Raw genomic sequence first — 14,156 nt, 5'->3', positions numbered from 1 at the left:
AATTAGAAATTTAGACTCAGTTGGACTGTGACAATATTTTAGACTTACTTGTATCCTTTGGGTGTCAAGATACACTTTGAGTCATGCTGGCAAGGATTCAGGTTCTGAGCACAGAAATCTAGTTTCTCCTCACAGAGCTCACCTGAAATATAATGTATGCTGTCAATTCAGTGAAAATATCACAGTGACCTGAAAGTAGCTGTTTCTATTTTAAAAGTAACAGCTACAACTTTGTTCAACTGAAAAATGCATACTTCATGATATAATCATGTATACTACCTTTATATTAAATACCAATTAATAAATAAATACATAATAAAAATCAATACTAATATTTCTGATAACACCTTTATAAAAAAACCCAACAACTTCAATGTCAATCGTCTATCCATGGATACCAATGACAATTTTGAGAAAAAATATTTTTTCATTTAGAAGATCTATCTAGCTCTGCTGTACAGCAAAACACTAGTGATTGAATTTCTTCTCACCAGGACAAACAAGCCATCCATATGCTTTTCTCTTCTTTATGTCTAAGCTCATTACACACAGAAATACCCAGATTTGCACAGTAAGTAATCTATTACCTGGAAAAAAGCCGTTAATATCACTGCATGTCAATACAACTGCAATCAACCCAGAATGAAAACTTGCTTTCTACTTTTTCTTAAATATGAGTCTCTAACTTTTGCATTTGTTAATGTACCATAATTACCTATAATCTGTTCTGTGAAAAGAAAAGAAAAAAAATTGTCAAATGTCTACCCTTCCCTGCTGCTAGAAGCCTAACAATTGATCTAATTTCCAACATGGGCTGTACAATCTTTATTAAGTACTTCAATATGATTTGATTATTATTTCATTTACAACTTTATGACAAGGAAACACTTACAGGTGTATAAACAGATCAACAATGTCTTGTTTCCTGACAAACTGATCAGAAGATACCATGAATAGTGGACGTGCAACGTTTATCAGTTTACTTATTCCAGCATCCACATGAAGAATTTATGTGTAATTCACAGGTATAAACCCCGTGCCTGGTGAATTTAGGGACTCACAGGTCTATCAGAGCCTAAAATTATGGGAGGATTAGGGTTGCCCCTTGTCATTTGTCAAGTAATAAAAGATGAGCTAGTGAGCAAAGAGAAGCAGAACTATATACCAGCATGAGGAAGAAAAGAGCAGAAGAAAGCAGTGGATGAGCAGATACTTTCACAGCTCAAGCTGAACTTTCCTTCAAAGAGGCACAATACTTGGTACCCCTCGGGTTTAGTTATCCGAGTGTGGTAATGGCTGGCAGTGTAGTTATCATAAGAATCAGTATCTGCTGGAGGGCAGCTTGAGATTAAAATAGCATATAATGGCTTCACCTCTTTCCTGTGACTGTTAACACAGTACTGAGGATAAGGACAGCACCACCATGAATACGGGACTGGGAAAGGAGGACAGACCATTTAGGGACACAATTTGGGTAGAATCACGGACAGGTAAGAATGGAAAAATGGAGAAAGGTATATGATAACATTGGGATGGAGATTTTAGAGACAGTATATGAATGAAGATATCGTTAAAGAATACACACACATGTGTGTGTATGTGTATCAGCTCATCAGCTACTACTTGTCATTAAGCAATAAGGTTTCTGTCATTTTACACTGTTCCTTGCCAAGTGCGTAGCACCACCAGAAGTTGCCTTCTTGCTTACATGGGCTTCTCTGGAATTATAGAACTACACATCATAATAAACTGAAAGCAACCATAGATAGTTAAAGGACTATTTGCCTGTCTTTTCTTTTTTTACAGGTTCAATAGATCCTCCAGAGAAATCTGTCCTTTCCACAGCAAGTGTGCTTACATACTAGCATTTAAAACTGTGTGTCGTGAATATGAGTACAGACTACTCAGGACTTGAGACATTATTTTCAGGACTTATCTCTTAAGGTACATAGAGCTTATTTCAAATGATGGACAAATAAGCAAGAACTCAAAAGAGTTGAGGAACTGTATACATTAAAGCAAGAACAGAGAAAAAGGCAAAACTGAACCAGAGCCAAAGATGGTTATGCTGGATAAATACACATCTGAAACACGTATGCTAAGTGTCATAAAACATGGGACCTTTACATCCTCAAAAATTAGAAGAGAAGCCAAAACCAGCTAGATGAGTACGTTGCAGCCATCCAAAAGATCCAGACTGGTTCTACACAAATAAAATAAAAATAAAATAAAAAATTGATAGCACATTACCAATTTGCAAGTACTGTGTTTTCTCCACAAAACCAAATAAAGCTTTGAGTTAACACAAGAAAATGGCCTTCAAGCATGGGCTGCTTAACAGTCCTCAGGAAAACTGTCAGTGACAATGTGACTTAGTCAATGTATGTAGGAAACTGAACGAAGATCAAATGCAGGCCACTGAAGATGACTAACACAAAGGGTTTTAATTCTATCCTCAAAGCCTCTTCAAACTCTCAATGGACTTATTAGTCTGGAAACGTGCAACTGTTATGACTAGGTCAGTGCACAAAGAATCCTGAAATACCAGGGATTCTTTGCATCCCACGATATAGCAAACAAAAACCAGATCCCTTGCTCTTTTCAAAGGGTTTTGTTCAAACATACATATATAAGAGGAAGCAATTCTTCGCATAGCATTTAGTCAATTTGCAGAACTTGTTGTAATAGCTGAAATCCATTTAAAGGCCAGCAACATTTAAGAGTTAGATATAAATATGGGAACAAAGAATTCAGATTTTCAGGAACATGGAGTCGAATAAGCAAAAATCACTGTTTTTTTTAGCCTAGTTTATACGTATTCCTATGGCTTAGAAATGTATATATGTGCCTACATATATGTATGTATATATGCATCTATATATATACACCCCCATACACATATCTTATTATGGCATACAATCTGCATTAAATTACATGTAGAACTGCAAAATACATGACACCCCGATTAGAAATAATAAAAATATGAGTGTTCAGTACTTACAAGTCTTGGACAAAAACACCTCTAAACATTCCCAAGACTATTAATTCTAACAGTATATCAGAGACTTTCTGAAAGTGACATACTGAGCCTGTCTTTCAAGCAGGGCTAAAAGTTTGCTGTCTCTAGTTAGAATCACAGTAAAAGTTTAGTGGACCCCCCCCAAAATACCTAGAAAAAGGCAAATTAAACTGGCATAATAGGAGCAAGCAATCTCACTATTGCTGTCAACTTTACTGAACTGGCATTGATTTTGCTACAGGATAGTAATTGGGACATGGCTTAGATTATTATTGGCACAGACCTCTGAAATTTCTTGTGTGGCAAACAGCTTTACTGAGTAGTGTCTAAGCCTGTCAATTTTTTAAAAGGAGCAAGCAATCTCACTATTGCTGTCAACTTTTTTCCCCTCCCTCCCACCAGGTACTTATAAAATACATGATTTCTTATTTAGATAAAGTACACTGCATTTTAGTTGTCATAAGATGATGGCCCTAATATCTTCTGAACTACACTGAAAGCTGAATCACATTGTGAAAAGCTCAGGGACGCTTGAAAAATCTTAATTCCCAATGCATAGCTGTGAATCTTGCATAGAGACTGAGGGTCAAATTAGAAGTTTAACTTTGAAACAGGCTTACAACCTTGAAAAATGTCCACTACAAATCATAAGATCAATGTTACACTACCAGGTCTACTGCTGCAGCCAAATGGCTTGCAAACATCATCAGGTGTTTTTGAGATTATGGTCAGACTTTGATCTGCGTACTCTATAGAAAAGCACACAGACTGAAAAAGAGGAGAAACAATGGATTTTTTTTGAAACATAACCCCCCACTTGTCTTTAAAAGACAGGACATTTCGTGCTGGGGCAGCGTAAGAGGAAGGAAAGCTTCCCCTTGCATTTGCAAATTCTATGCACTGTGAAAGAAGTCAGAATCATATCACTGGAGGGAGTTTTCCGTTAAACAGTCTGCTAGCAACTAGAGAAGGAAACACAGATCAGGGAAAGGACAATGGTAAACATGGCGGTCCATGCAGTGAAATACAAATGTGAAAAAAACCCCAAAAAACCAACTATGAACAAAAAAGTCAGGTTTACGTAAAGTACAAACCTTCATTATAAAGAAAGAGTAGAATTCATGACAGGCTTGCACAAAGGATCAGTAAAAAGAAAACTAAGAAAAATTCTAGATTGAATCCAAAATATGTACAACAGACACTGAATTTCTGAATGAAAATAAATACCAGAACAAACTAAAGTAACCCAAATGCGAGGTCTTCATTTGCACTATTAACAGATTTATATTCTGAATGAAGCTTTCTCATAACCAAAATATAACTGTTTGCAAAAAAGCTAATAGAAAAGGTGAGTAAAAATATGTGATGGAATCTGAACCACTGAAGAATAGTTCCCTGGTACAGCAACGTCTCTTTTAGCGCACTGGATAACCAATCTGTTCTTCAGAATTCAACTGAGACAAGGTGAAGGGGAGAAAGTAATTTTCTTGAAATGAAAAGATAGTGATGAAAGTGAAACACTCATTGAAGGAAATATCAGATTTCCCAAGTTAGGCTCCTTGCATTTACTGGAAGTAAACGTTAAGACGGTTCCCTGATTTGGGAAGCATAATACAATGTTTTAAAAAACATACTTCAAAATAATGAAGAAAGACTGTGAAACAAATGTCTCAATACAAGGAAGCTTGACACCAATGTGTGTGTACATTCTTTTATTCATCTAATAATATTGTAACTGAGGCTTCTGTAAGAGCTTGGCTAAGTAATTATGTTTTTGGAAGATGGGAACATTTCAGTATGTAGGAAAATAAGCAACAGACTAGTTTGTTTAAAAATAAGCAGTGGATAAAGTGTCAGAAAACCTATGAAAAGCTTCCAAAGTTTAATTAGAACCAGCAATAACTCTTTTCATAAGACATCTCGCTTAATTAATCTAGGGAGTCTGGATTCTGGTATGGAGTAGCACTGCAACCAGTGGAACTCTGCATGGTCAGCACAGTCCAAATGAACACAACCATCCAAGGTCAAGACTGGAATATTTACTGAGATTTTGCAGCTACATATAGAGGACGATGCAGACTTAAGCAGCCAGACAACACTATTAAATACTAATGGTGAATTGTGTGCAATCCTTGATTAACTAACCAAAGTTATGGTAAGTTTTCTAGATTCACGGGTCAGTTTGTGTTTCCTCTGCCTATGTTAATTCACTCTTATGACCTGATGAGATTATAAATCACAGAAAAACTTAACTCTGGATTTTCCAATATATAAAGTCAGGTAGTACAATAAATAATAAGGAACAATGCAATGAGATGAGAAAGCATTTACATCATTGTTATTTTGAGTAATTGGGCAATAAATTCAAAATACAGTCCAATAAAGCAATGTCAGCCATTATATTTCTGAATGACGAGGACATCTCTAACACAAACAGACACAGGCTTCTGAATATAATAGCACATTGCTAATTACAGGCAAGCTCACTGAAGAAACAAGCTTAAAGTCACTAGTGTATTAGCAAAGCTGAGTATGCTGTTAGAATAAAAACCTAGAAACAATGCAAGAGAAAGAATGGTCAGTTTTATTTATCAAAATCAGGTTTTTCTAGAAGACTTATTCGCTGTTCCAAAGCTCAAATAACAAATATGTATTACTGGTAATGGCTAGAATAGCAGGATTTCATATGTGTAAATATATGTCCATTCCAGCTGCTCAGCTTGGTTGCGATATATTGTGAGTCAACTTCTGCAGTATTTATGTTTTATCAATCAGGTATTATTATCTGAGGTCTCTGTTTAATTACTTCTGACTTAAACAGCCAATAGAGTGTAGGAGTGGTTGGAAAACGTCAGTGCCATTTAACAAACTATATACAGAAAAATGCTGCATTTTTAGAAGTCTTGAGTTTGATCAACAGTAGACAACATAAATTATTTAAAGTCTTGAGCTCATTATTCAGAAAAGACAAATAAAAACATCTACTATATGAGGGACAAAGTTGCTTACAATTCACAGCAGGATGCAGTTTATAACCACAAATCTGAACATTTTGTGGGAATTTAATTTTAAAGTCAAATTCTAGATCAGATTCATTGCTGGACTGTTCCTATCCTTCACCATTGCTTAACTCTGTTCATCTATGCACCATGCTTGTGGATCTCCGTGTAAGATGGGGCTTATTTAGTTTAACATTTCTAGTTGTTTTACATATGCTGTTAGGCAATAACAAAGAAATAGTAATTTTAAGGCAGGTTAGCTGTAAGACAGTTAAGGAAAACAAAAGGATGGATCATAGACCAGAATCAGTAACAGCAGTGATCAAACTAGTAGCAGGTAGCTCAGCTTGCCAAGGATATAATGTATATTCCCCCTTTATGAAAACGCAGTAAAACTACTTTAATACTCAAGCTTTTAATATAGAATAGTCATTTGACATATATTAAGCTAGATGAAAAAATTTTACAATGAGTGGTGAAAAGCAATAGTAGCAAAGGTATCTCTCTGTTCTAAGAAGTTGTAACACTTATCAAGAATAAGGATTATGATCCTGATTTAATGAAACAATTAAACTTTTTATCAAGTTTGATATGACATGTTTTGTATTTGATTACTTGCATGCTTAAATTTTAGGCAGGTACTTATTTGATTACCAAGTGAATTGAAAGTAGTAACTCAACTCCTTTATTGTAGTAGCAAGAAGTCCAAGTAATGAAGTTTTCTAATATATGCAAAAAATATATATCTGTGTCTAGGGCTTGCCTAAAATGAGATGATTACTTAAAATGATGCCTTTTTTTTCCTACTAATGTCACAGTTCAAAAGATGTCTGTTACGATAAAAATGACTGATTCTCCAAGCAACTTATAGACCATTAATAACTTTCATGTTCAGCTGGCAAGCTAATACAAGTATGCATCACATACACATCTGTTTAATTCTGGTGCTGAACTTAGTTCACATCCCCTGAGTGTTTGATAATATGTTTGTGAGAAATTTGTTCTTGAAATAATCAGTAATTTTAATATGTTATAGTTCACACTTGTGTAATACATTTACAGTGACTACAGTTCTGTTTAGGATTCATTGCCTTTCTACCTTTAATCACTTTAAAGACATTTAAATGATCAGCAAGACTAATTATACACAGGTAACAGCTGCTTCAACTTGAAATGGAGACTTGACCCTCTTCATAGTAGCATCTTCCCTTTACATTCCATTTGAAAAGGTATTTTACATGAACATAGAGATTAAGTTTTTCTTTTAATTTCCAGAAGTAAATCCTAAAATTCTGTAATTTATTTATGCTGAGCTTGCACTTTTTCTAGTTTTTTCTAGGCAAAAGTATTCTTTTATAAAATCAACCAGTTTCATACTGGGATAGTAACAGGACAATGTAGAAAAAATAATTTGGAAAGTGATAAGGGGAAATAAAACCTTTGCTGTCCAGATAAGTAATAATAAAATGCAAATAGAGCAACATGTCTAAATGGACTACAGCTTTAAGCATGGAACATCTGTGGATGGAATCACTTCCTGGAAGTGTCTTGTTCTCTCCATCAGTTACAGTTATTGCTTTATAAAATGCACAATATATTTATCAAATTAATAGCAAATACACTACAAGAGGATTCATTTGCTTTTTCAAACTAAATATGTAGCTTCATAAATATGTTGTCATGATTACGTTAGCTCTCAGATTATATAGATGATCAGATTGTACAGAAGATGGTTTATCTCTGAAAGACAGGTGTTAGGCAGAAACTTAAAAAAAATAAAAAACAGGAATACCCAAAGTTAGTGTCATAAATCCCTCCACTATTACCTTTCTTGTACCATAGCCTCAGCTTAATCGTTTCAGATTCTATAGATATTTACAGCAAAAAAAGGCCACAGAAATGATGAGCAAGAAGATTTTATACTCCAGCATATTTTCTAGTACCATAATCTAACACAGAAATTAAAGCAAAACAGTGCTATAAAAACAGAGAATACATTAGAACGGAACCAAGGTATGTCTTTAAGGTGATGAGAATAAAGATTTCAGAAGATCACCATGTAAACTTTTTTTGTCAGTCCTATCAGTGGCTGCACAATTTTTTAATATATCTGAAAAAAATACAATGAAGGTAGTATTAAAGTACTCCTGCACAGCGATCCGCATCTTCAACAACATTCTTCTGACATGAATTCACAGCAAGAGCCAAGGGCCTAATTTGAGGATTTGCATTGAGCTTTCTAAATTATAGCTATATATTTATTTGATCATTTGTAAGAGCTGAAATCCATGCACCTTTAAGGAAAGGAAAGTGAGAAACCAAAGTAAGTGAAAATAGGCTTAAAAGACAACTGACCTTTTTCCACTTCATTCAGATTAGCAGCTTGCAGTGACAAAGACAGAAGAGACAAGAGACTTTTTACATTGTAATACAACAGCATAGCACATTAAGCTAATGCACAACTATAGCAGCAGAGAGGTTGATATAGCAAAATGAAGCAAGCTTCAGAGTCTCACCTACAGCAGAGCAAAACAAACAGAAAAGGTAAGAAGTACATGCCACTGGTGGCATAAGAAAGGTTTTAATTCCGGATCAATCAGATCTGTGATCTAATGAGTGATGATAATGAGCAAGAGAAATGATCATCTGTAATCTATAGAATGTACACAAAATGACCTGAAGTTTACTAGACTGAGGTTAAAATAAAGGAGATGATAATGTTAAGAGAATAGCGAGGTTAAAGAGTGCAGGACATAGTGAGGCATTTTCAGAGTTTTATTTTTCAAGGTTTCATCAGACACTCTTGAGTGTCCCAGTTCCATTTGCTTACTGTTTCAGATTTACAGTCTATGATTTTAAGAAAGCTCATCGTATAGTGCAAATACCATTCTTTGCCTTTCCACCTGTAACTGTGGAGGTAATTGTAAAACTTAACTGAGGCAGACACAAATGGCTACCTGATTCTTAAACAACAAAATAATAAGCTTTTTTAAAGTTTGTTTTTAAATCAACACTGCATACTTTAGAAGTGTCAATTTTCAAGGGATTACTGTTTGGTTTTGCACTGGAACATTATTTACAACATTTTTCATAGTTTTTGTATGTATTTTCAGAGATAATTTGAGATTCTAATATGCCTTCCATATGAAAATAAAACTTTAAAGAAGAACAATTTACATTTCATACCACCAGGTTTTAGCTGACTTCTTCCTTTTACTGTGCTACTGAGATGTAAAGCACATTTGCAGATAACCATTCACCCAGAGAAATATTCTGGGCTGGTGCACTTCCACATTCAGTACATATATGCTGTGACATCTTGAACACAGACAATTTGAAGTATTGCCAACAGAATTAAAAGAGAACAGGACAAGCCTATGGTGGTATTTTCCTGGTATGTATACTGTCCTAGTCTCCAGCAATTTACAGCTTCAGGGACTTTCTGAGCTAGAGATAAGTATCTTTGAGTTTCAAAATCTTTTAACCTACTGAATATATAGCCTGTTTTTCCTGGTTGTTAACCTACTTTTGCCTAGCTACTACATGAATTCATTTAGTCCTTTCATTAAAAAAAACACATTAGCAATACGCATATCTGATTTTAACCTGTTAGAACAGATACCAAAATCCATGTGTTTACAAAGTTCCTCATGAAAAATCACTGTATCTATAGTGGACAGGGATTTCTGTTAGGCTACAGGCCAGAGGAAAAAAAAAAAAAAAATCCCATAAATAATTTGTTACCTCATACACATTTGAGGCAACTGTAAGATTACTTTATATTCTGAACACTACCATTTCTAGATCCTGATGTGTCCAGACTACTGTCAATCTAATTCTCAACACTGAAAGTTATTTAATTACTATGCAAAATCAAGGATGATGGACGTGAAGACCCCTTGACTAGCTCAATGTTTTATATTTTACCTTTGCAATTAATCTCAAAAATGACTCAGGATCTCACATATTGTGTCCTATACTCAGATGCTTTGTAATATAAATAGCATATTGTAGAATTCTGTACTGTATTCTGTGGAATGAAAAACATGAACTTTGCTACAATTTTTGCCCAGCTTATCTATAAAATGCATTGAGGCTTTGGTGTTGTACATTTAAAAAAATACAGGTATCTTTGTTTTTGGTAAGGTGTTGAAAAAACATCTGATGAGAGTGTAAATTCTCAACATTTTTTTAAAAAACAGAACAGCTAAACTTTCTGATTACAAGTAGATTGATTTATTTTAGAGCTGGTGAGAAGATTCTAACCTACTCACATGACCTACTGACTTCAGGAGCATGAGTAGGCATTGCATCTGTAAAAGCAAATCTCTTTCTGAAAGAATTACAGTTAGCAAACAAAAACACTTCGTGTATAAACTCATAGTATTTTCCTTTTAGAATTATGCACAATTATGAATCAAATTAAAAAACCCACTTTTTTGTATTTTGACTGAAGAAGCACAACTACAATACAAACCTCAAAAATGTTACCAATGTTTATGCTCTCATTTTTGCTCTAACCATATAGATGTATAGAGAAATGCTACAATTACTGTTTCAGTTGTGAATGTAAAATGTACATTTCAATCACAATACTACAGAAATGCAGCAGGCACACTTAATCAAAGTTTTAAGCTAGCATATATAAACAAGCCTTTGTATCCACTCCATGGATATTTAATACAAAACAGTCCTTCCCATGGCATACTGTGAATACAGCAAGCTATTGACTCGAGCAGTTAAATGCATCTAGAGCAATGTTGAAAATGAAGAAATGAATGACACGGGTAAAAACACCTGCAAAGCTGCAGAGGAGGAATGCACGTGTAAATTAGTTGTTTCCTATCTAACAGGTATATGAAACCTCTTAGCGTGAAGCTACTAAGAGGAATGCTGGACTCATGTGACTTTGGCTTGCTTTCTTCCAGCCTACACAGTAGACTATCTGATCACACTTTTAAAGGAGATAGCAATTGATCCCAAGGGAACTGAAGCTTGACTCACATATAGCTGAAAAATAGTTATAGGAGAAATAGCAAACACCTGTCTCTACTTATTGATGCTGTTAGTTATTATTTGTTTCTAAGGCTTGAATTGCCAACTGCTGTTAGGTATTAAGGTATCAGTACTTGGCAAAACAGTATTTTGTCTAAGCAGAAGACTATGTCTGTTCTTCCAGATGTGGACCATCCACCTATTATTAAATATCTTATTCTGGTGACTTATACTTTTAACTTGTATTGCTGTAAGAATTGCAGCCTATGCTATATGGGGAAATTTCTACCAAACATTTACCCAGTATAAGTACCGGATGAATACATATATTGGGTTATGAAGTTGTATTTCTTATACTTGTGTTCTATCATCTTCCTTCACTGTGGGTTTCCAAGATTTAAATATTGATTTTAAATTTGAATGGCCTGAAACATTTAAGCAATCCAATATGCTGTAGAACTAATGATGGAAATACCTTGGATTAAAAAGGGGTCAGCTATGTTTTCAATAAATTAAATCAATTCAGGAGTTCACCTCTCCTCCCAGTTTTCCAGAACTCAAATTTAGTGCTCCCTGGGGATAGTGAAAAACTCATAGGACAGAAACAATAGGATTGATTAAAGTAAAAATGAGTGAGTTGGAGTTAATTCCCTAGTTATGGTGGATTTCACATTTCTTTTTTATGCATTTCAGATCATGATTTTGTGAATTTAAGCTCTGGATTCTTGTAGTGGCCACCTAGCTGACAGAAAATAGATCTGTCTACTTAGAAAAACTATAAAACAGATCAATGTAAACAACAGATCCTACTTCTTGTTCTCCAGTGTTGCTGTTTTAACTATCCTCCATTCCCACAGGGATGATGACAGCAAGCAAGAGACCCTCTGTCTCAAAGAGGGGGGAACACTTTGGCCCGGCTGCCAACCGATAGAAACAAATAATTAGATGCTGTCTAATGATTCTTGTTTTTTTTTTTTTCTTTTTTTTTTTTTTCATGCTAGAACAGAAAGCATCATGCTCTGCATTAATGTCTCTAACAGAGGGCAGGACAGCATCCAGGGGTGCCAAATTCAGCTTCCTACTGGCACAGACAGATCCTCTTCTGGATACAAGGTATACCAGGATAAAAGCAGAATATTTTTCAGATTTCTACAGCTACAGAGGTTCTTCACTGGGGTGTCTGGGTTAGGTAAACAGTAAGGAGGGACACATTTTGAATGAACTTTTAAATATCAACAAGCTGTAATTTCAAAACTAACAAAGGAATTAATGAGTGGGCATTAAGTTTACTTTTGACTACAAACCATATAGGAGAGAAATATGGAGGGAAACCTGGCTTTAAGTCAATTGTAAAATAATTACTAACTCACCTACGAACTGAAAAATATTACTGTTCAGCTAGGAATTCTTGAATTACCTGTACTTTCTCTTATACTCCTACCTGTATATTCAGGTGGACAAAGGCAAGTATAGTTGTTAATTCCATCCACGCAAGTAGAATTATTCTCACAGTCATTATCTTCGCAGTCATCAACGTTTACTTCACAGTTTTCACCTTCAAATCCATCTGCACAAGTGCACCTGTAATACAGAAAACAAAACTAACCACATGGACATTTTATCTGGGGACACCAGACAAGAAGTTCTGTAAATAATAAGTACAATAATGCATAATCACTATCCCATAAAGGAACATGGTTGTTATAATGTAAAACACCATATAATAAATGTTTCTTTTTTGTATTTTAAATTACAGAAAAAAAGGCTTCTAAATTTTAGTTTAAGGAGCTGCTTAAATTAAATCACTGAACATTCCTTTTGAAAAGTGTGCTACCTTTGTATTACAAGATTATATTATACTACTTATGGGAAGTGATCCTTTTTTTTTTTTTTTTAAAGTTAAACACATGGAAGACTGTGGAATCAGCAATTCTTATGTAATAGTAGTATTCCACTATCATTCAGTTAAATGCACCAATACAAAGCTCTGCTTAACATTCCATGCACAATACATGCATTACTACATAAAACCAAAGCCTATATAAACTCTACAAAGCAGTAATTTTTTTTTGCTTTTACTTTTGTTTATACAAAATAAATATATCAAAATAGATAGTAAATGCAAAAGATCACTCAAACATGACTACACATACATTTTCATATAAAATGCACTATCTATAATTTCTGTGGGTTTGAATATAAGATTGCTTTGATTTTCAAGATACGTAGCATTTAAACAAAAATTAAAAAGGTCAAATTCTGAGACATGACTGTCACTTTAAATTCTAGAGGCATAGTATTAAGATGTACACACTTAATTTTTAATAGAAGACTATTTAATCTTTCAGCAGAATTTGGATTAAAAATAAGCATAATATCATAATGAAATGCAGGATAATGAATTGTATCTTTCTGAAGTGTCATTTCTAACAAGCTTGAGGTGTAGATTATTAAATGACTAATAATTTCACATAAGAATGCTAAGAACTTTATTTCATAATTCATGAAGTACATCTGGAGTAATTGTACTGTGTGATTAAATAACTCAAGATTAAAAATGCTCACAGCATGTTTATCTGCTGGCATAGTGAGTTTCAAATGAATCATTAATTTTCTGTTTCACTGGGATTTACATTTTATCATTTACATGCTGTCTGTTGAAGTAATACACAGGACAACAGATGAATTGTGAGATTTTTTCAGCAGGGATCTATCTAGCTATTAATTAGCATAATGGAGTCAATACTATGTTGTCTTGACCTGATATGCCTTAACTAATCACAATCATTTGTTATTGTTTTTAACAGTTTCGAAGCTTTAGAAGCTTTCCAAGGATGGCGACATGTTCTGAAAACTTCAGCAGCATTGAAAATCAGCCTTTGTGGTGCACTTACCAGCAGACACAGAGAACCCAAAGATTAACACCAAAATTATTTCAGCTCAGTAGTTTTCCATCCTGTTATTACACTTAAAAACAACCTACCAGAAACCATCTTTTTCTCCTTCCTTCAAATGACAAGTTCCGCCATGGTGGCACGGGTTACTAATGCAAGCATGAATGGGAATATCACAGTCTTGACCCTATGCAGGGAACAACAATTATAATTTAGGACTAAAATACAGCCACTAGTGGAAGGGAGCCA

The 14,156-nt window shown here is 34.5% G+C and overlaps 1 protein-coding gene across 1 annotated transcript in view; it reads right to left on the bottom strand.

Annotated features, from left to right (window-relative positions):
• The window catches only part of SLIT2 (slit guidance ligand 2), a 256,837-nt gene that overhangs the window by 22,370 nt on the left and 220,311 nt on the right, over window positions 1–14,156 (bottom strand). Inside the window, exons 28-31 of the mRNA XM_035903458.1 lie at window positions 13,997–14,094; window positions 12,455–12,594; window positions 8,374–8,400; window positions 49–142 (exon numbers count right to left, since the gene is read on the bottom strand). Coding sequence (XP_035759351.1) covers window positions 49–142; window positions 8,374–8,400; window positions 12,455–12,594; window positions 13,997–14,094 — 359 coding nt within the window. The remainder of the gene's footprint in view (window positions 1–48; window positions 143–8,373; window positions 8,401–12,454; window positions 12,595–13,996; window positions 14,095–14,156) is intronic.

The sequence above is a fragment of the Egretta garzetta genome, unplaced genomic scaffold, assembly GCF_000687185.1.
Source record: "Egretta garzetta isolate BGI_Z169 unplaced genomic scaffold, ASM68718v1 scaffold151, whole genome shotgun sequence".
NCBI classification, from domain to species: domain Eukaryota; kingdom Metazoa; phylum Chordata; class Aves; order Pelecaniformes; family Ardeidae; genus Egretta; species Egretta garzetta.
The sequence above is the reverse complement of the archived record's forward strand: the minus strand, read 5'-3'. Positions and strand labels throughout refer to the sequence as shown.